Consider the following 23,551-nt stretch of genomic DNA (forward strand, 5'->3'; position numbering starts at 1 on the left):
TTACACTGAGCTGAGCTGTCGACCGCCCCAAGATGCGAAAGCGATCGATGCGGGGTCTACTCTTTTATTATGTCTATAATCAGTCTGGCTTGCCTGGTTACGGTGGCACAACACTCTATCAAATGTTGCTTTTTCACATCGCTTTGACTCAAATAATGCTTTTCATTTAATAAACAAAATCATCCTTTAAAAACAATTAGGGGGGACGAGACAGTAAATTCTTAGGGACTTCCAATTCCCCTAACTCCCCCGACCCACCCTTGAAGGCGCCACTGTTATCCAGGTAGGCGAAATGATGGGGAGAAGCTGTCTAGTCAATGACAAGAAATCACACCGGAAGTAGGGGGGTGTCGCTTCAAAAATAAAAAAGAAATGTGTTTCATTTTTACAGCATCAAAATAAAAATATGTATATTCCGTCACCGCTTAAAAATAAATCATCCGCTATCGTATGTATTTGTTTAATGTTTAATTTGTAGTTTTTGGAAATGTGTTTGTTCGCGACGTGGTCGAGAGCGGTTTTATTTTGACTCTCGTTCAACCAGAAGCCGACCGTGTGAAATCCTCCGGTCTTCACCGGCTGCCAGAGAAGCAGGTCAGTCAAACTATCGGTAACTATTGGCACTAGTTAGCGCTGGGGAATCCCTCCAAGTCGGAATACTCCGGCTCGGTATAGCTGCGGGGGAAGAGCGAGAGAAAAAAACGCGGATAAAATGTCGCCTCTCCCTCCGTCCTGAGACTCGGCGCTGACCGGCGGAGTGGAACGTCTCCACCGTTAGGCAACGGTTTCCGCTCGTGCCGCCGTGTTGTGATGGCTAGCCGTCGCTGCTAGCTAAAACTATGGCTTGTGGTGCCGCTTGGGATAATTAGGGAAGGCTTCTCTGCTTGGGCTGCTGCTAGCGTGTAGCAGACAAGCTCGCCATCTCCGCCGCTCAGCCTAGCTTGACCCGAAAAGGCGTCGGATATCACGGTGAGGGAGGTGAGTGTTGTTCGCCGTGAGCGGTGCCGTTCAGCGGAATGCAGCGGCTAAGACTACTCCCTGGATTCACAACCACTCCATTAAATATGATGCGTTTCCAGGATGTGTACAGGACTCCCCAGTGCGGGACGCAGGTCGCGCGGTGTTGGCGTTTAGTGGACCGGACCGGTAACTCGACTCGTTTCAGAGTGATGTCATTGCGTCTCTGTTTACCGCCTCGGTGCATATATTCATATTTTAACACTCCCAAGTTGTCCTGGTGCGCCAGTAAATACTTGTCCCCCCCCTCTCTCTGCACACACTGTGCACATGAAGCGCCTTTACGCTGCTGGACGTCAGTAAAGCGGTGTGTTGTAACGTGTGCCGTGTCGTTCACGGCCCAAGCATCTCCGTGTCTGGGAGAAATCATCGTTTGCGAAATGTACTTCGAGGCAATCGTAGAAATCCTCCGGATGACACCAGAACGCCAGCTTTACTTTTATTGATCCGCTGACTGTCTTTTCTTTTTTCTCTTTTGCAGGAAGATCATCTGATGGAAATATGATATTCCTGCCCGATGGATCGCTCGTCGTGTCGTCTGGATCCACGGAGCGCTCTTCCTCTCGGCGCCATGCCCGCCTTTAAATCTGACCCGGGCTTCAGCGGAGACATCATGTCTTTACATTTGGATTCATTCAGCAGTTTGTAAATATCACCCACCGGTGATATCCACTGGATCTGAACCTCTTTTTTTTTTTTTTTTTTTACATTTTTTCTCTCTCCCTCAAACGTGTTTCTGGTGAAACATTAAGCATGTGTCTAACCTGGTTGGACGTGCTCGGATGCGTATGAACATTAGTGCGATTTCTTGTCAAGGAAGCCCCCAAATCAGGAAGTCAGTCCAGGGCTGGGAAACCTCCCCAAAGCCACCGGTTCCTAGAGAAGCATGGCCTCCGTGTGGAAGAGACTGCAGCGCGTGGGCAAGCACGCCTCCAAATTCCAGTTTGTGGCTTCATATCAGGAGCTGATGGTTGAATGCACAAAGAAATGGTGAGTGTTAGCAGTGCTGTCAGTGAAGCACCATGAACAGGAAACCTGAGTTCAGTTCTGCTGAACACACACACACACACACACACACACACACACACACACACACACACACACACACACACGCACACACACACAGAGGCACAGTTTTCTTGGAGTGCAGACATGTCTTTTGTTGGGAGGGGCCTGACCTTCCTGGTAAAATGGCATTTTTTCCCCCCCTCTTGATGACTTTGGATGGTGTGTTTTGTGTCTAGGCGTGTTGCGGGATGGGGATCCCACGGCATAATAAATAAAAGTACCATTGCTTCAGGAAATTTCTTAGACTTCAAAACAAAAACTTCCAAACAGCTTTTATTTGAAACGGTAAAGTAACAGTTATTCAACCTGCTGCTAAAACTGTCTGTTTTTAATTACAGTTATAATAATGCTATATGTTTTAATACACTATTTTGCAAAAATATGTAATAAATAGGCTGTAAATTTAGCAGTTTTCGAGTGCTTATTGTAGAAAAACAAATTGATATAAGCTTGTTATTCCCCAGCCGTTGAACAGACATGCTGACTTGCCAGTATAGATTTAAGTTAAATATTACCAAAATATGAGTGATGTTTTATATATCTGCCTTTTTTTGCATTATCTATCAGGACAGAGACGTTCCCAGCCTGCTCTTGTCTTCTCCCCATGTAAGCAAGGGAACATTTTAACGGCCCACCTTCAGCTGGTGGACCAGCGGGGCTGCATTGCTCTGTGTTCCCCACAGCGGGCCAAAACTGCAGTCACTTCAGCGCTCCCCGCCATCCCAGCGAACCCGCTTTATGTGGTGTGACGGAAAATTTTCGATGTTTTAAAACCTGAGCATTTTCCAACCTTGCTACGCCTCGGTGCCTTCAACCGGCCCTTGCCTAGGTCCGTCAGGGAGCGGGAGATGAATGATTGCCCTTCAGCTCGTGGCTCAGAGTAACCCCGCTGCCGTGATATGCACTTAAGCGAACCGCCGTGTCTCGTGTTCTTAGGCATGTTGTTGGGAGCCAGGCCTTGGTTTCTAACTTTTTTATTTATGTAGCAGATTTCTTGTCTTATTCACCCCCACAGTACTTTTACGTGATCATTTGCTGATTTGGAGGTTGCGGCTGAAGGTGAGGCGGTTGGAGGAGACTTTTTATGAAGCGGTAGCTGGAGGTAAACTACCCAGGTTGGCCGGCGACTATCCTTCCTCCTGAGCCACATCCTGAGTGGATGACGCAGGCGCTAAATGGATTATTTAAAGGAAACGTCGGATTTGTTGAAAAATAACGTCCGACGTTTTCAAAAAGGGGCCGATTATTATCCAGCTATTCTGATTGGATGTTGATGCAGTGAGAAAGGATGGCGGTGCGTCCCCTTCGTTGCTGTTTTAGATGTCTGCTGCGTAGCTTGTCACTCATCATTATTGAGACTGTAGCTGTAATAAGGGAAAGTGCGTCCGAAGGGGCCGGCAAGCTGCCGGGCTTTGTTTTTTCCGAGGCCGAGATAAAGAGGCGAGATTGGAAGGCGCTCTTCTGCCTGCGGCGCCGCGTCCCGCAGTGAGGGAGAAGCCAGGGCTTGCACAGAAAGATGTGGCCTGCAGACACGGATTCTCAAGTGGCTCACTGTAGGCGTGACTAACCGAGCTCAGCAGCGCTCCGACCTGGGACAGATGTTAACGTGTTGGAGAATGGAATGAGAAAAATGTACGTCTCTTCGCAGAGTGAAGGGTGGGTGGCCCCCCGTGTGTGATCAGGGCTGCACGTCGTTGTGAGATCTGAGTGGGCCTTTTCTGCTCATTGTGAGCGCTCCGAGTCTCTGCACACAGACTTTTGTTGTCATTCAATAATTCATCTACGCTAGAGTCCAGGCGTTCTTGGGTCTGTTTTTAAAAGCCATCTGAAGAAAAAGCTGTGAAGCTGGAGTCGGCGGAAAGTTTCGTCCCGATATTCCACCAGAACCGTGTGTTGTTGTTGTTGCTGTGGACGTTTTCCGTCTGCGCAGACTGGGAACCGTCCACGGAGCTTAAGTGGCTCTTCAGTCCTGAAAAACAACACAGTCCTTTCATTTCTGGAATGAGAAACTGGAAAAAAATGTTTTTTTTTCCTTTTGTGCTTCCAGTGCACGAAAATGTAAAAACAGAGAAGTAAATCAAACGGATAATTACACATTAACTATCAAAAAGGTACAGAGCAGCTCATTTAGATTCAGGGACAGTAAACACGGCCTTTTCTATGTCAAACCTCACCTTCAGTTCCCTCGCGCACGTTCCCCGTCCCGTTCTCTAGTCAACAGTAGGAAGTTTGATTCTCTTCAGGGAGCCGGCTACTTTGCCTCAGCTCCAAATGAAGAGCCGACTCTTTCAGCTGCCAAATGGCTCATAATTTATGGCCTTTTGTAGCTTTATATTTCACCTTAACATACTAAACATACTGTGTTTGTGTGTCAAGAAACCCTTTTGCTATCAGTGCATTTGTGAGAAGTCTAATGATTGCTTAACTGTGTTCCTTCTCTCTGTTACACAACTACTCTTTTCTTTAATATTTTAATTTCACAACATCAATCACAAACAATCAGCAAACACATCCACAGAGCCAGAAGCAAACTCTCCTCTAACTGCACTGTAGGATGGAAAGGTCTGAAATCCTCGCCGCTGTAGATCCTCGCGTATGATTGGCCGACGGCTGCTACGTATCAGCTGCATAGGCGGCAGATGTGAGAGTGACGTTTAATAGAACCGCTCGGCCAGGACGAAGTGCGCCGAATAGTTTAACAGAAATTAACGGAGCCTCGAGGCAGAAAGTCGGCCACGAGGAATTTTAGCAGCGGGATTAAACCATTAAGTCCTTGACTTTCTATATTATTTAAAGTTAATACCAGTTTGAGCAAAGTCGACCATATGAAATGTGGTTACAAAGGAGAACCAGGAAGTGGGCTGAGTTTGAATGTTAATTGCAGGGATAATTGGGTTGAAGGGGCCGGGTCACAGCAGAAGCCTGTATTGTTTCCCTACATTAGCTTTGTCATTTGTTGATTCCTCTTCGTGAGAAATACTCTGGACCTTATTCAGCTTAGCTGATAAATTATTTCCCATAAGCTGCCGTCAATTTAGGTGGCATCTAGCGCCAAAAGATTTCTTTTCAGTTTTCCACTTTAGCTTCATCTTGCTAATGAAATGACACTGTTCCTGCGGGGAAGGATTCCTATTTCATATATTTTTAAAGGAGCCCGAGGTCTTTATCTCTCTCCTCTGTATCCTGATCTAATCTACTGATCAGGAGATTAAGGAAATTGCCTTTTCAATAACACGCTGTCTTTCTCCAAAGTCAGTTCTAACCAATTAAAGTGCCCTTTGGTGTTTAACCACTGCCTGTAAGAACTTAGTTCATAGTATAAGAAGAAATAAAGCAGCTGATTTTTACAATGAGGGCTGATCATTTATGTTCCTTTGAAATTCATCTGTGCACATCTGTATTACACACTTTGTGTAATATGTCTATTTTTAGGAATTTAACTGCAGTATTAAAGTCGTCCAGTAAAGAAAAAAGAAACCCTATAAACGTTTATATTCTGACTATAATTAGATTTAATAAACAAGTTCTGCACCGTAGAAGAACACTGCTGTATGTTACAGGAAGCTAGCATTTTCACTGCGGCCCTCTTTTCCTCTGTACTGTGGATGGTTACATTCAGTTTGTCGATTCAGGGGAGTAATTTAGTTTGTTATAGTGCGAGCTGCACGCCTTAGTGCTGCTGAGAATTGGTGACGTAAACCTTTGGCTCTGACAGAGAAACATTAATGTTCCCAAGAAGCAGACTTTACTGATAGCTTTGTTCTGTTTTTCTGCTGCTGTTGTTTAAAGTTGTGAAGCGTTATTCAGATAAACACCGTAAAAGTGTTCAGGTTTAAAACAAGATGGACCAAGAAGCTTTTGTTATGAATGCTTGTACCTTACACTGCTACTGTATCGGTATAAATAAGTACATCTGTTCATTAAAATCTTTTGGTTATCTCTATTTCCCTCTGTGAAATGTTTAAAGCTAGGGTCGGCGATTTTTCTGGAAGTTTCCTCAACTTCCTTTTTGAATAACTGCGAATGTGCAAGACTACCAGGATGGAAGGACCATTTTACCCAGTATAACAAAGTGTTTCTGAACAGGATTACCAACTATAGCTTTAACTCTTCTGTAAAAGAATGGAATTGTAAACATGCCTGAAAAACTTTGTTTCACTATATTTATTTATCTGTATACAGTATAAGCTGAGTTCTATAAAACATTGACTATTTGGACAACATTTTGACCAAAACATTCACTGGTTTGTCATTTAAACCAGCCAGTCACATTATTCTCCAATGTCAGTTTGTTTCCCCATCTCAGTAAAAAATAGACATTTAGCTTTAGCTTCCTCCTCTGGCACTTTTTGAGAAGGTTTGCCAAGTGGCTTTTTCCAGTGTTTCCACACCAGGAAAGTAATGTCACACGATGCTGCGTTCCATTTACCTCTCAACTGGGAAGTGGGAGATTACTTAAAGGGGCCATGACAACAAATTCCATTTTTCTGATGTTTTGGGCTTATAATATGATCTGTTGTGCACTGATGAGGCTGTGTTAATGTCAAAACTGAATACCAAAGGACTCGCTCAGGGGCAGTCAGCTTTGTCTCTGATCAAAAAACGATCTGATCAGAAAATGGGTCGTCTTTCTAAGTAATTCATACTCTCAGCTAGGTTTTACGTCCTACTCACAGGTCAGAAATTCTTCCCACGAGAAAGAACTGATGATCATGAAGCGCTCATGAACTTAATTACAACTTCCCAGCCAGTATAAACTGCGACATTCTTAATGTGCAGTATTGTATTTCAGGTTGTGAGTTTTAATTGGAGGACCTTTCTCCCGCGGTGGTCTAAAGTTGTGGGTAATCTTGGTTTGCATCGGGCGGCCTCATAGCAAAAACACTGAATCTTTCCACCTGCTTCTTTTTTTCCACTGCTGTAAAACCTGAATGTCGGCATATAAATTCCCTGCTTTCCTCATACTGCCAGCTAGCTTATTGTCTCATTGGAGGTGACTGGCGGATGTCAGGCTTTGACATGTCAAGTTCTGCTGAGCATGTGTCGATCTTGGCCCGCGGTCATAACGTTGTCTGCCAGATGAAGCTTCTCCTGCCAAATGCTTGACGTGGCTTTTCATTTTACTCAAATCTAACAGATTCTTCAGTACAATTTTTGGCACCGGGAAACGGTTACCCCGCCAGGTGATAGTACAGAGCTGAGGTTGGGGTTGTGCAGGAATTTGGGATGAAACTGTAGACTCTGGATTTGAGTGCTTTTGAGTCACTGGATTAATGCGAGCAGGCAGCAGCTCAGCCAGGCTCCGGCGATGGTCCTGACGTCTTCCAGTGGGCCGTTAGCGAGCTGGTTACAGGGGGAACCGCCATTAAAGGCGAGGAGGGTTTACAAGTTCAATAGAACGGAGGTATATTACTTTGCAACACATCTTGCCAATTGTTACTGCTTTTTAAACTTCTTTATTCTTCTGATTTTCCTTATTTCTGTTTTCTAATAAGTTTGTCCGTATCAGTATATATAGCCTAGAGGAGCGTTTCTTTTCCACCTTCATACGCCTCTTTTCCAACACTGCTGCACATCAGTGCACAGAGCGAGGTTCATAAATACAACGATGAGCAGGTTTGGTGTGGAAGAGCTTCACTGGCCTCCACAGAGTCCTGACCACAACCTGATGGAAGAACTGCACCCCACGCTTTCTTGTCCAACATCAATGTCTGACCTCATGAATGCGTGTTCAGAAGAAGGGTTCAAAGTTCCCATAAACACTCCTAAACCTCATGGTAAGCCTTTCCAGTAGAGTTAAAGCTGAATGAGGCTTCGCTTGACTTTATATGTATGAAGGTGGAGGATTAATAACCCCTGTATGTTTAGGAGACCTGATTTCATGGCAAGACGATTCAACATTTAATGAGTAAGTGTAACTATCCGCAATGACCATTATAGAGATCTATAACGTATAACGTTTTGACTAGTCGTAATGTAACTGTGACTTGTATCAATTGTGATTTAAGATGTAGCTAATACCATTCTGACTAGTCAAAACTGAATTACAGATATGTGATAAAGCCAAGCGGCCTGCCAGGCTTGTGATACGGTGTGGGAAACCCTGGGAAAATGGGAGATGTGTCTAAACTTTTGATAGGTAGTGTATAATAGAGGTTATATTGGACACCCTTTCAGTGAAAACTCAGCAAAGTAACACTTTAAAACTTCTTTTCTACAATCCCTGATGATTTCCCAGAGTTGTGCTAAGGACTGTAGGCCATGTTAGGTGAACCCTTGAATGAAAGAACCTAAATAAAATGCAGGCATCATTCCTGATTTATGGTACAAATTGCTCTTTCAATCATGGTTAACTTAGACTCATGAGCAGCAAAGAGAAAATGGCAACATCTATTTTGAATAATTTGTTGGTACCCATGTTCCTCACTCAGTCCTGATGTGATTGGGTGACATCAGATAAATAAATAATCAATATAGTGAAACAAGTTTTTTCAGGCATGTTTACTATTGCATTCTTTTACAGAAGAGTTAAATCTATAGTTGGTAATCCTGTTCAGAAACACTTTGTTATACTGGGTAAAATGGTCCTTCCATCCTGATGGTAGTTAATACATTATGTACTCAGAAAAAGGAGTTTAAAAAAAATGTTGATCTCTGTGATCAAATGCAGGCCTGTAAAAACTAACCCATCGTGTCATTTGGATGGAAGGGCAGGAATCTGTCAGAGTTTTGATCCTCCTCTCTCTCTGCTCTGTCCCTCAAGCTCCAGGAGTATCGCCTCATCTACCTGATGTCCCAATAAATAATCTGACGCGCTCACGTAACGCCAGCGTGCGTTTACGGTCCTTCCTAGTTTCCGTTTGCTGGCTGCGCACTTCTAGTGTTTATGTAGCCGGTTAGCTTTGGTGTTAGCCGTTCATTGTAGCTCTGCTGCTCTCACCGTAAACTTTAAACATGGCTGAGAGTCGCATGAAGCAAACAGTGTACAAGTTTATGAGAAGAAGAGGAAGGCCTCAGTAGAAACAAATAGACCAGAGTGGATTTGGGAGATTTTTTTCACATGATCCCCTGAGGAGTGGAAGAGCGAGGTAAGACAGTCTTGCGCGGATTGTTCTTGTTCAGCAGCTCCACAGCAAATACTGGGATGCAATTGTTCAAAAAAACAGAATAGAGAGTAGAGAGATCTGAAAGGCTTGAAAAATGGAATCAAGAACCTTTATTGTCATAATGTCACAAGTGACATTACTATTGTAATTTATTTGGGTTACATATGTCATTAAATATAAAGATCTACGCAGCTCCTGGACGGACTACATTCTACTTTTCTGCACCCCTAGAGACCCCAGGTTTACAACAAAATGTATTTAAGGGCTAAAAAAAGTAAATTTTGCATGATATGCCCCCTTTAAAGTGGATCAATGAATATAATAATCTAAATCTAAATCCTAATGCTCCACCATGCTGGTCCACTTGTTATTTTGCCTGTCCTCACATCAGCAAACACTCCATGCATGTTTATAGTAAATGGGTCTGGATTCTTAGAATTACAACATTAACAGTTCCTTTCTTGTGTTGCCCTCCTAACACCACAGAGTCTCCTGTTTTCTGACCCGCTGCAGTCTCTTACTCTCCGTCACACTTGTCTCTTTAAGACCCAAAAGGAAGTGGCAGATGCATCCTCCTGCAGTGGTCTGAGCTGAATTTCTAGTAGGGGGAAGACATGAAATCTAGTCTGGGCTAAAACCAAATCGTCGCACTCGTAAGGCACAAGAACGTGTCTCAAATGTCGCCCACAGCTTAAAGGCAGGAATGGCCCGATTTACTAATTGAGTCCAACAAAATCTAAATTTAAAGCATCCAAGGATCTCTTAAAGGAAGTTGCCGTCTTCATGGGTCATGTAGACACATCTGTAAACAGATGTGTGTGCAGCTCAGTGACGTGCCATTGACTCATGTTAACTCCTCACTAACCAGCAGCTCAACACATTTATTACATTAATGCAGTTACTGATGAATCTTGCGTTCCTAAATATGCGTGGGCATTGAAAATGCATTACAGACCGATTAAAGGTTAAAAAAAACAGTTTATACTTGGTGTGTGTTTTTTTTTTTTTTTAACTGTAAATCAAAACCTCATCCTGTAACACATTTGTTTAAAATCAAACACATATCTCTGTCAAGGCGTGTAGTAATATTTAAACAGGATGGTGAATCCACAGCCATCTATATAGCCAGTTCAGCAATCTGGACAAATCTTTAAACCTTTGTACCTGTTTTTAACAACATAAAATACAGTGTTAGGGTCATTGTTTCAGGTTTTTTATTTAGGGCATGTGATAAACTAACACATTGTCCTGAACTTCATTGTTCTATAATTTATTAGAAAATATTAATTTGCTACAAATAGTATTTTAGATTGTGTGGTGGCTTTGACAGGTCGCAGTTGAAAATTAGACCTCATGTCTCTGCGGGCCTTAACTGTGTAAATAAGTTACGAACAAATATTTCAGTAGTAAATAAATAAATAATAACCTAAAACTCACTATTTTTCCTGCATTGGTGCAACTCTGTGCTCAATTATGCCCCATTTTTAATAAACTGCCTCTTGGACAGTAAAACAATTACAGGCGACCTCCTCTTAGATATCTCAAGCTGCACATGCAGACGTCCACCAACTCCTGATTCCTTTGTGAGAAAATGTGAGCATGGTTCCAGGCTATCGCCTCTTTTGAGCTTTCCTTTCACCTGCCTGGACTCAGGCTTGGTCATGAGGATTCAGGACGATCCGCCTTCCTGTGGCTCCAACAACAGCTTAGTTATAATTGCGGGTGAAGTTGCTCCGCGTGTTTCCATAACGGAGCTCCGCAGCGCTCTAAGATCCACTCTTTTGTTTGTATTCTCTGTGACGCTACAGTAGATGCGCCGAGCAGAAAACACGCGGAGCTCAGCAGCCGCGACCAGGTCGGGGTTCAAGTTTGTTGCTCTTTGACCGCGTTGCGTTGCGTTGCGACAGATTTCCATGCAGCCAATAGAGACGAGGTCGACACCGAATAGCTTCAGATGCAGCAGGAAGTCACTGTTCAATGTGGAGACGAGACCTTCACAAGCTCCTCACCGCTCTCTGAATCGTCTCAGGATCATTTTCTCTGTTTTTCTTCTTCCCTTCTGCCTCCCTCTACCAGGTTTAGTGCTATTATTGGGTGTTGGCACAGGAAAACTGTCTTTGTTCAGCCTCTTCACAAGCTAAATGTGGTTTTAAATCTGCATTTTTTTTTTGGAGCTCCTATAGTTTCCAAACCATGATTAGCTTTGTTTTCCATGATGGCAAATGTAGACAAACAGGAACTCCAGTCTTTCTTTTAGGTGAGCGAGAAGCATAGATGCTTTTTCCTAGCCAGCTGACTGGCAGTGTGCAGCCACAGGTGTGGATCTCTGTGCTACTCAGAAAGAGAGGAAGTCATTCTGCCTCTTCAAACCGCAGCAACAGTGTTGGGAAACATAGCGAGGACCTCTGCATACCTTGTCAGCAGTAGCCGGCATCCTCCTGCCTGTAAGGCTGCAGAGTTTAGGTCCTGTAGTAGTTGGCAGTGCAGTCGCACACATGAAGGCTGCCGGCTCTAACCTTTCTAGACACGCGAGACTTTTTAGTTACGGCTTTATATTTAGAAATGTGCCAACGTTTTAGTTTTTACTGTGTAATGCCAGCCATGACACGTTTATATGTTTATATACGCCGCGGTTTCTTCTTCTGCCTACAGGAAAGATAGGGAAGCCACAGCTTCCTGACACACCCTGCACTTCCAGCCATCCCGGTGGACAACTGCTCTGAGATTCAAGTGTTTAACCACAGGCTCATTTATGCTTAAAACATCTTTTTTTTTTTTTTTTTTTTAGGGAGAGCAGTTTGTTGTGCCCACCCTTTTTCAGCTGCCATCTTTGATTCCATGGCGTTCAACATGTATGGATTACTTCTTAGTGACGATTTGTTCAAAAAGTCCTAAAATACAATAGTTACCTTTGTGAACACATTCAGGGAAAAAAAATTATTAAACTAATTTTAAAGGCCCGCTATTTAGTAGCAGCTACTCTGCAGCTTGTGGTTGCACTTTTCCAAGTGATTAAATGTTTCTCCTCTTACGCTTATGTTTGCTGAATCAGCCTCAGGATTAAAAAGCGCTGGGATGCAAAGTGCTGATCAACTCAGGATATTTAATACGACGAGACCCAGCTCTGTCTCCTAAATGGACGATAATATCACTGAGCATTGATGTTCCAGACCAAGCTCTGTCCTCATGATTTGGACTCTTCCTGCAACGTTGGCCCGCTCTGGATTTATAATGTATCCAAAGGCTGCAAAAGCACTCGGACATGTTATGGGTGAAATTATCCAAGAATTTGTAGTTTATTGTTTTGTTTAGTTGTTGTTGTTATTGTTGTTATTATTATTATTATTATTATTATTATTAGAATTAGAATAGTTTTTTGCAAACCAAGGTTTCCATAGAGACTGTTGATTGTGTTTCTAGCCTCTGCAACTTAAAACCCTGTGATAGACTAATTAGTTGGCAAAGTTATGACATTGCTAATATTTCTTCTTCATATGTGAGCTAAATGATGATTATACAGAGCTGGGATAATAAAGCTCTTCCTGAAAATGGATTCTTACAGAAATGTGTTCATTTTCACATATTGAAACGGATTTAGTGTGCATTAAAACAACCAGGAAATGACACGATTAGCAGAAGTAGAGCAGGTTTGTGAATGATGGAGACGCCAGCCCTTTGAGGAGAACCAATTGTGCTCTTGTTCTGCGTGCCTCACTGTGTGCTCTGTGTAGGTTCCACTGCGTTCCAGCAGTCCTCACAGTTACGTAGCTCAGGCCCAGAGTGACGTGGCCAGAGAGCTGGGATGCAGGAAGCTGTGATGTGGGGGGTACATTCAAGGCCCTGCCATCACTCACTGGTTCTGTGATGCTGGGCTCACTTATTATAGGCCACGCCATCGCAGGACATGCCCGCCGGGGAGTGGTGTGTTTGTGGTGACCCAAGGGGGGAGCAGGTCTTCTGAAAGGTGCAGCTGACAGGACTTTCTCCTCTAGTGTTGTTCTTTTCCTGCTGCATGCAGGGCTATGGAGCCGTGAAGTCAGAGGGAAACTCAAACGGAGCAAAAATCGCTCCTGCCCTCAGATAAGTGGTCTAGATTTTCCCCGTAGCATAGAGAGAAGTTCACAAAGGGAAAGGCTGATATCTGGACGTGTCTGCAGGCTGAGACGGCGTGTGTCGTTGAACAATGGTTTCTCTGTGAGGCGCCTCTCCTCAAGGCTGAAATTGTTTTGTCATTCTCTCAATGCTCCGCTCTCGCTGTTCTTTTCTCTCCGTTCTGTGTGTGTGTGTCTGGCACACTGTCCCATTGTTTTCTATAATGACTCGATGACTTAAGGCTTCATGTCGACACCCAGAGAGTCCACTGCAAAACTGCCAATAGTTACTCGCCAATATTAATGCTTGCGGCGTAAAAGTTGCATCAAGCTCGAACAACCATAAACGACGTGCGTTACTGAAATGTTCTCATGGGCCACGTTTTTCAGAAATCCTGCGGAGGTTTACAAAACTGCATGTGTACTTTAATCTGAGTTCAAATGTCACTGTTCCCACGCAGCAGACGGGTCGAGGATGAGGTTTCAGAGAAGTTTGAAGCAGCTTTAGGTTATAAACCCATATTCCAGTTCAGTCCATCATCTGGACATGGAAATGGTGCAGGGCTCCTGCTCCAACCCTTAAGGCTGCTCGTAGTGCGTTACATAAGGCTGTTACTCTGTGAGAGGCAAGAAATGTATTCTCGCTCCCACAGCTGCCCCGCTCTGCTTGTTCTCTACAACCCACCTGGGCAGAGCTCTTGTTTTTGGTCAGGGTTATGTATGGTGTGGGTCGGTTCTGTTGAACTGAGACTCTACTCAGCCTGTTCAACTCTGGTGGCATCAGGCGGTCGAACACGCCACCTGCGTTCGCCTCGGCTCGCCGCTTCTTCAGCGGTCGTCAATGACAAGGAGTCCTCTTCCGCTTCAGACGTTTTCTTCTCCTCTTCCTTCATCATCCATCTCTGCCGTTGTGGCGCTGTTGGTCAAGTTTCCACAATCTCAGCCTGAGTGCGACACGCTGCAGCAGGCGGGACTTTCTAGGAGTTCGGCCGCTCAGTTTCTCGTGAAGCAGGATTAGTCTGAGCCAAAACAAAATTAGTCATTGTTCTTGCTACGTTGAGAACAGGATGAATTTCTCGTAGGGCTGGACGATATAGAAAAAAAGCTTATCGATTAAAAAAAATGCATATTGATCGATATCGATAATTATTGAAAATAACTGACTGGACATTTTATGATATTGCTAAATGATTTAATTTTAATAAAGAACAAAAACACAGAATTTCAATTAAATCTTTATTTAACCAACTTTTTTAACCATAACAGAATTTAAAATAAATAAACAACTTAAGAGAACTGAGTTATGTTATTAAATAATGACAAGGAATAAACTATAGTAACCAGTAAAATGACCAAAATAAATATACCAAATAAATAAATAAAATAGCCTATTTAGGTGGGAATAGTACACTAGTTACTTCTCAGGTTTCATAATTGAGAGGCTGACGCAGGGCTGAAGTCCGAGGTTGTGGCGTGTAAGGAGGATGCAGGTTGCAGCTCATTTTGCACTGATTCCCTGCACTCGTTGCACAATTTAGGGAGCGCTGTTAGAGAAACTTTCAACCAGGAACTTTATATCGCGGATCAAGAGTGGCGAGTAATTGTTTGAAGCCAGGTTTTTCAGCTGCAGACAACAGAAGCGTGTCCGCGGAGTCGCGCCGGTGTGGCCGGCTGAGCGGCTTACGTGATGAAACAAGTTGGTTGCGTTACCAGACTTTGTTTTTACCGCTTCCTTGCAAGTTTTACAAATCACTGGTTTATTTCTGTCAGACTGGCTAACTAGTAAAACCCCGTTTTGGGACCGTTTCCTCCGCCGCTCCTTGCTGCTACATATTCCCGTGCTCTGTGTTGTGGTTTGAGAGGGCGGCGCTTAGTGACGGCGTGCCGGGTCCGCCATTACGATTGGTCGAGAGGAAGCAGTGACTGTAGCATCAACTAATATGATAGGCTGGAAGGAAGGAAGGAAAACTGTTTCTATATCGAACTTTTATCGACCCTATTTTTTCCTATCGCACCACACGTCTATCGATCGATATATATTGTTATTGAATTATCGTCCAGCCATAATTTCTCGGTTCCTGCGGCGTATCTGAGACGGTGGATGTGGAGAAGCCCGCTAGAGACCCAATGAAAATGAAGAGGCGCTGGAGCCCATAACCAGTTTGTTTTGTTTAACCACCTGAGAGCCTCAGCATTATAAAAGTCTCCTTAATATACTGTGCGATTGGTCCCCTGTTTCACTCTGTGTTTTTTTTTATGAAGGATTTTACTGCCTGATGACCATTTAAGCAGACAAATAATCTAATTTATCCCAGGATCCCTGCACTCAAATACTCCAAGATTTCTTATCGCTTACTCTAAACCACCAGCGGTGCTTGTGATATATTCACCCACATAATCAGCTGATCTCTCAGGCGCAGCAGCAGCTGGAAAACTGGAAATAAACACGGCTTTTAAAGCAAGATTTATGTGCACCGCCTGGTTTTATTAAAGGTATGACGGTGGTAAAGGATTTAGCCGGGACTCATCTTTATGTAATCAGGAGGAGAATAATAAGCTGTGAAGGCACCTCTATCCAGAGCAATGACCTACTTAAGCTGTGTGAGGAGTGATTAAAGAAAGAACAACTTTGGGAAGATCTGAGACGATTAGTTTTATTCTAGTGCTTGTTAGTGCTGTGTTTTGACCTTTTTGACGTTTTAACTTTTACCGCTCAAGTTGAAGACACGGCGCTCCAGCTGTTTTTGGCTGCTCCCTCCAGCCCGTCCAGCAGGTTCTTTCCTCTGGTCCAGCAGTGAACGAGGCTCTCAGCTCCACACCAGTAAAGCACAGGATCTGGTTGGTGGAAAGGGCCACTTTTAAGATCTAGGCTGCACACAAAACACTCCGACGCTGCACGTTACTGCCCACATGGGGTGAATACAAATGCAAGCCATCTTTTTCAAATTTCATTCGGAAGAAAAAAGGTTGAAAACTATTTACTGCTTTTCTTTACGCTAGTCTTCCTCATAACATACATTTGTGGGACAGCAGTAGGTGCTCATGTGGCCACGAGAACAACACCCAAAATTCTAAAAGTTATAATGGGGCACAAATAAAAAGAGGGATGGTGCTTATATGGCCGTTATTTATCATGGGGCTGAACATCAAAAGGTTAGAAACAGGTACGAATACTCTTGCAGGGTGCTGTATACTAATGGAAATCATGGTTTGGGATCTGTTCTTGTAAATTTTTAATGGTAAAGAATGTTTTAGTCCAAAGATAAAGTGACGATTTATTCATCCAACGAGACGGAGAGGTTGTGTGTACTTATGTGCATATGTTCCTGCTGGCTTATTAAGGCTTTATGAGTCGAGACATCAGGGTAAATGCTCAGTTTGACAGTCAAGTGACAGATGGCCGCGCTGATAAACATCCTTTGCCTTTTTCACTAATTCTCCGTTTTGTTTTTTTCTCCACAGGCAACCAGATAAATTGGTGGTGGTTTGGACACGCAGAAGTCGTCGGAAATCCTCTAAGGTTGCTGTTTTATGCATGCTAGATTTCCACAAAAAACTGCATATTATTTTTTTTTAAATTGTATCTAATTTCCACAAGACATTATGTTGTTTCTTTTCTTCGTCATGTAGTCCCATAGCTGGCAGCCTGGCATCAAGAACCCGTACAGAGGAGTTGTAGTGTGGCCGGTACCAGAGAACATTGAGATTACGGTCACTCTCTTCAAGGTAAGACACAGCTCTGCTTAGACTGGAGCTAAAACATAAAAACAGATTTCTGAGGAAAAAACCTATACGCATACATTTTAACCAAGTATCTGTGTACATTAGCTCATGTAATTGTGTGTAAATGAAATAAACACGTGTGGGCCTCTGTGCTGGCAGACAGCATAATACATTATCATCACTCCTGGCAAAGATCTGTAAGAAGCCTGAAAAGAAAGTCATTTAATTGTAGCAGCTTAATCTCAGATTTAAAAAGAATCCAACCTTTAATTTGTGTAATTTTGTTCAGTTGGGGGGGGGGGGGGTTGGTTGGTTATGTGTCAAGAAAGTTTTTAACCAACTCACTGGTGACACTCCTTTTTAGTCCTTAAATTTGTCCTTTTCTTTTTTTAAGGTAATCAGTAACAAAATAATTAGTAATCCCTGACTTTCTGGTTCCCTGGGGTATAAATTTGATGACAAACGGTAGCCCATTTCGTTTTACCCCTGCTAAAACAAAATCAGATAAATTAAATAACCACTGAGAATAAAGGTGAACTTTTCAGCCAAAAACAGCCCAGAGAGTTTTAATGTCAAACAGGGGATGAAAATGTGACACAGCACCTCAAGCACGCTGTTGAGTGGAGAAGCTGTGATGCTCTGGGCCAGTTTTGCTTCCAAAGGTCCTGGAAACAGTTTGTTAGTGCAGGGAGTCGTGAAATACCAGCAGAAAATTAAAGGTGTATATAACTACGTTATATGGTTATCAAAAAAGGCCAAAAACCATTTGATCAGGATAAAATAAGGTTATGTGCACCAAGCCTCCATGTTGATAATGTTTTGTTGGTCCTTTTTGAGACTAGATAAGGATCCAGCACCGGGCGTGATGAACAGATATAAACGGACGTAGCGCCATCTACACACTGTATTGCAGTTATTATTGATAACTTCCTGTTATTAAAAATAAACCCTGAAAAGGCTTTATTTATTAACAAATTGAGCCAGCAGGACGGGATAATCTTTCATAGAAACTTTGTATGCAACCAGAGTGAACCACTGACGTATAAATAAAAAAAGTCAAATAATGTGGGTATGCACCCATCATTGAGACTTCAATGGCACGACACTGAACCAAAAATATATAGCCAAATAAAGACAGAAATGGCTCACCAGACACAAAATCATCCCGTATAATTCCTGTGGTGAGTTTAGGTGCAGAGAGGATAAGAGAGGAACCAGGACTCTGGATGATCCACACAGATTCTGTCAGTAGAAATGGTCGCAGAGCTCTCCGCCTGTAAGCTCCAACCTAGTGAAATGTCATAAGAGAGGTGCTGTCCTATTACTAGGGTGCAAATGACTGTTCCACTTTGATTTCATTAGAAAGTATTTTCATTTAATCTGGCATTTTAGTCCCCCACTAAGTAGATTTCACATGAAGCAGAGTAAAGGTTGAGACGATGCTCCATCAGTAAGATTGTTTATTTGAAGGTGTTTTACATCCAGAAATGTCATTAAAATGTGACTGTCGCTGTCTCTCTCTTTAGATGGGATTCTGATATCTTTTCTATTTTCAGTCACATGTATGTTCACTTATTAACAACAAGTTTTGTGGCTTTTGAAACAGTTGAGAAACAAGATTTTTGCAAAGCTTAACAAATTATTACCCCAAGTCATCGAGACAAATCTTGTGACCGTGTCTCAAGACATTTGAAAAAACAAAAGTTCTTATCTGCTTCCATGAGAATCTGCATAGTGGTCCAGGCCTTGCGAGCTGGTTTTCTCCTTTTTAAATAAAAAATAAAAAATCAGTTTTTGTAATGAGAAAGTCAAAGGCAGCAAAGCAAGGTTTGGATAATGCCCAAATCAATTAACACCTGCTCCCTAACTTGTCACCACATTGTCTTCACACAGTGTTTAGGTTAACAAACACAAAAACAAAATCTGGAGAATCCCTTCGTCTATTATGACCTTCTCAGCTTTTTGCTCTAAATTCCTTATAATTAAAATGATTCCAGCCCCATTGTAAACAAATGAACTAATTGGACGTTACATGCTGCCTTCTTCCTTATCCCCGTTCTAAACGCGAGCAGCTTTGTCAGCTTCATTAAGCTTGTTTACTCAGAAGGGCGCTGTAGAGTTTTATTGGCTACAGAGCGACATGATTCAATTGTACGGTGTCAGTGCAGGTCCAAAAACCTGCAGGGAAATGCAAATGAATGTAGCGATAATGTTACATTAAACAGATTTTTGAATTTTAAAGAGAAGCACTGATTGTGGATGAAAAAAATGCCTATGGAGTCTTTTCCAATTAAAGCTATTACTTTATGAGTACTTTTGATAAATAACGAAGGTGAAAACAGCATCTCCCAGATATATTTCTCACCCTGCCTGGCCTAAGGCTCAGCAGTGCGAACAGCTGAGTCAGCAGTGTCATATCATGCACAACAGCGTGATGTGCATCAGCACTAAGCCTCGGCTGAACTTTGTAAAGACTGGAAATACAAATTAACCCTAATGGCAGAATAAGTGTCAGCAAACAGAGCGCAGATGGGTATCTGCAATAGTCTGATGCTTTTTGCATGTTTTTGCGTCATGTTTGGCCCTCGTTGTTTACGGGACACGGCTTGTTTGGTTAAGTCTTAGCATCTGCATTTTCTCACCAATTGGGATGCACAAGCGAGACAAACATTGGAAAAATGTTACCTGTGAATATCCTCAACGTCAAAACGGGTGAATGAAGACCAAGACGTGGAAAAGGGGCATTTACCCATTTGCAGGTTCTGTTCAGCAGCAATGCCCGTTAATCTCCATTCCTATCAGTTGTTGTGAGAAAGACGGGAAGTTAGACGGGGATATTAATAGAGATGATCAACAGCAACCCAATCTGGCTACTGGGCTCAAATTATTGCAATACATAAAAAAAAAATAAAAAATCTGTTTCACATCTCAAAGTTAGGTTTTTTATGTGGTGCACATGTTTATAAAAACATCCACAGACAGACAGACAGCACTTCTTTATTTCAGATCATTGGTAACCCAGAAGGCTGAGGTTAAAGAGCAGCAGTAACGCAGATGTTCTTCCATTTTTAGAGTTTTCTTCTGAGCATGTGTTGGATTTCTTAAAAGCACTCACGTTAAAGAAAGATGTAAATTAATTAAGATTACTTTCTTAATGATAGATTTTTCTGCCTTTACAGGATCCCCATGCAGAAGAGTTTGAGGACAAGGAGTGGACGTTCGTCATTGAAAATGTGAGGATTAAGTATTTGTCACCTGATTTTATGAAACTGTTTTTTTTTGCTCCAAATGACTTATTAACTTTTAGGTTAAAATTAAATGAAAGATGGATGTCTTGCCATCAGTACAGCATTTGAAAAGTACTGAAGTTTTTTTTCCTTAATGTTCTGGACCAGAAAAGGTAAAGTTTTGGGGTGAAGGGGTGAAGTTTTGGATCGTGGGAGAAGTTCCTTGTCAGAAAGGTGCTGATCCCACGTCATAATAACTATAAAAGAACATGTTTGGGCTGTGTCTGCCACCATGTGGTTAGTGAATGTCAGTACATGCATTTTAAAGTTGAGTGAAGCATTTAGTTAAATAAAAATCACATTATTAACTCAAAGATTTAAAAGCAAAAATGTAAAACGCGATTTAAAACAGAAAAGCAAATATTATACCTACTGCTGTTGAAATAATCAAACATTGATTATTACTGTTATAAACATGTTATATGTAACATGTATTATGATTTTGATACATATGGTTATTGTATTGACAGTCACTCTGTTTATAATCACTGTTATATTAATATTCTACTAATGAACAAAGAGAAAAATATGAAGGTTAGTTAAATTATGAAACATGTGGTAAAGTTAATAAATGGGATATATTGCGCAAAGACACAAAATTACATTAAATCATTTCTATTTTTTAATTAATTGGTACATTTAAATTTTTATTTATTGGTCCATTTATCTATTTCTCCGTTTATTTTTAATTCCGTCTGTTATGGTCCTCCAAACTTTCAGTCATCCTGTAGGAAACAATATAATTAAAGTTGGTTACAAACATGCATACTAGGGCTGGACAATATAAAAAAGAAGCATATTGATAAAATAGAAATAATATTGATCGATATAAATAATAATAAAAAAATTCAAAACTTATTGACTTTTTTTGGATAAAGACACACAAACCCTTTATTCAACTCTCCTTTTATCAAAACTGCAAGTTTTCAAAAGTTTTCTGAGCTCTTTGATTGGGGTGGAGCTTGGTGAGCGTTCCTGTCTCTGGGTTTGTGATTGGTTGGGAGGATGTAATGGGTGTAGTAATAACCTACATGATTGGCTAGAATGCAGAAGGAAGGAAAACCGTTCTTCTGTTGAACTTTTTACTGACCCTTTATTTTCTGTCGCACCACACGTCTATCAATCGATATATTTTGTTACTGGATTATCGTCCGACCCTAACACACAATTCACATGGGCTATGAATAAGTCAGGCCCTCCTCAACTATATATTGTTTTAGTGAGATATCTTCAAATATGTTTTTAAGTGATGTTTGATCATTCTGCAATTTTCTAAACTAAAACTGTTTCAATCTTTCACTCCACAGAGAAACAAAAAAGGTTAACACTGAGAATCTTAATGTATTTTCTACTTAGATTATAGCCTCTTTCTGAAAACATGTTCTGTACATTTGCAGGCAGCTCATTGATCTTACTTTGTACATCATTTGTACAGTTTTCTGTTTTACCAGATCAACATTTGACTTGTAAAACATCATATCTGTATATTCACAATAGAATTATTATTCATTCATAGTGCTCTTTTTTATGTAGTTTCCATGACATTTCAGCTGCTGTTTTATATATATATATATATATATATATATATATATATATATATATATATATATATATATATATATATATATATATATATATATATATATATATATATATATATATATATATATATATTGCCCCAAATGTCTACACACTACTCCAGATATGGTAATGAGTGATTTGTGGTTTAAAAAGTACCTTGCTTTACTTAAAATGCTTCATGATAATTTAGATGGTACATGTTACATGTGGTTTCTAATTAATGTTATTATCTATTTTCTCAGCTACAAATCTTTAATACTGTATCCAAGTATAAGTAACTTGACGTTTGGTGATAATTTGTTTCTGTTACCATCCCGTTAATTCATGCCTTTCATGGGTAATCCTCTCCAAAAGCTTTTCTAAAGCCCGAGCAAAGTATGTCATCTACAAGTAAGACAAGTCTAATTTAGTTTGAAACTTTGCATATTGTTGTGCTATTACACACCGTTTTAAGTTATTTAATGTTTAATAAATAACTCTCTGTCTGTTGGGTATTGTCAGTTCTAGAGCTGATATCAGGACAATAGCTGAAAGGGATAATTTGAGTACTGGCGTTCTTTTAACAGCAAATCCTGCACACATGTAGAATAAGCAGTCACTTCTCTTCAAATTCAAGTATTAACAGAGATAAAATTAACATCCAGGGAACATCATATAGAATGCTGTTTACCTGAATTAACACTACATTTCAATCAACAAATTCTCTCTACTAGGCTAGTGAAACTTAACTAAAACTACGAAGTAAAAATAAGATAAAAAGAAGCTAAGGAACTATGTACACACAAAAGAAACAAAAGACAAAATAAAAGTGGTTGATCATCATTATCAGAATAATTCAGTGAATCCTGCAGATCTGAGTTAAAGAACCAAAGTTCATCTTAAAGAACATGGAATGAGGTTAAATTGGCTTAACTAATTCAGAACAACATTTGGTGTGTGTTTCAACTCATTCATAATGCAAATCATGAGTTAAACAAAAAAATATTTGATCAGATAACATTTTATAGAATGATTTACTCAGTGAAAATCAGTAAACTTTAGAGATGCATGGTTTTATTAATGCGATTATACCTCTGGGAAGCTAGAGGTTGCTTAATCTTGGAGTTATACAAAACACCATTAAATCGGCATTAATACTCCATATTAATGCGGTAATAATGGTCATAGCACTATCGAACGATGGAGCGAAACGTAGTTGCGTATCTGGGAAGAGCGAATGTTACCGGAAGCTAATAGCATTTGGCTAGACGACATTCGGCGCTAATTTTAAAAAGCTTCAGCTTTATTTTGGTTGCAATGAGCGGACTGGATAACACAAACATCAATATTCCATTAATGTATGAAACCCTTGTGGGGATAACTTTTGTTATAACCGTAAAAACACACTCGAATTACATCAGCATGGCATAGTTTCAAAATGCTAACGGGATCTACGTTGGTTAGCTCCACGTGTTTAAAAACATAGTCAAAAAGCATTAAGTAAACCTTCTTAATAAACCATTTAACTTTCCCTGTTTATTTCTCTGCCAAACCTGACGGTGCCTCTGTGTCAGTTCGGTCCACTTTGGGCATTCAGTTGGAAGCAGTTGAAGTACTCCAAGCGAAAGCTGCTTATCTCAGCAGCGGACATGCGGCTTTGCGGCTATAGACTAGCCGAACATGGTGGTTGGAGCAGGCC

At 41.3% G+C, this 23,551-nt stretch overlaps 1 protein-coding gene across 1 annotated transcript; it reads left to right on the forward strand.

The window, feature by feature from the left end:
- Positions 1 to 523: 523 nt before the first annotated feature.
- Positions 524 to 20,255, forward strand: LOC118561241 (EH domain-binding protein 1-like; the record flags this gene model as incomplete). The annotated part of the gene is made up of 5 exons (XM_036133149.1): positions 524 to 594; positions 1,499 to 2,007; positions 16,745 to 16,802; positions 16,913 to 17,008; positions 20,185 to 20,255. Coding segments are annotated over exons 2-5 (329 nt in total), but the record flags the coding sequence as incomplete, so codon positions are not given.
- Between the last annotated feature and the right edge of the window lie 3,296 nt (positions 20,256 to 23,551).

The sequence above is a fragment of the Fundulus heteroclitus genome, unplaced genomic scaffold (genome assembly GCF_011125445.2).
Source record: "Fundulus heteroclitus isolate FHET01 unplaced genomic scaffold, MU-UCD_Fhet_4.1 scaffold_584, whole genome shotgun sequence".
In the NCBI taxonomy this organism is placed as follows: Eukaryota; Metazoa; Chordata; class Actinopteri; order Cyprinodontiformes; family Fundulidae; genus Fundulus; species Fundulus heteroclitus.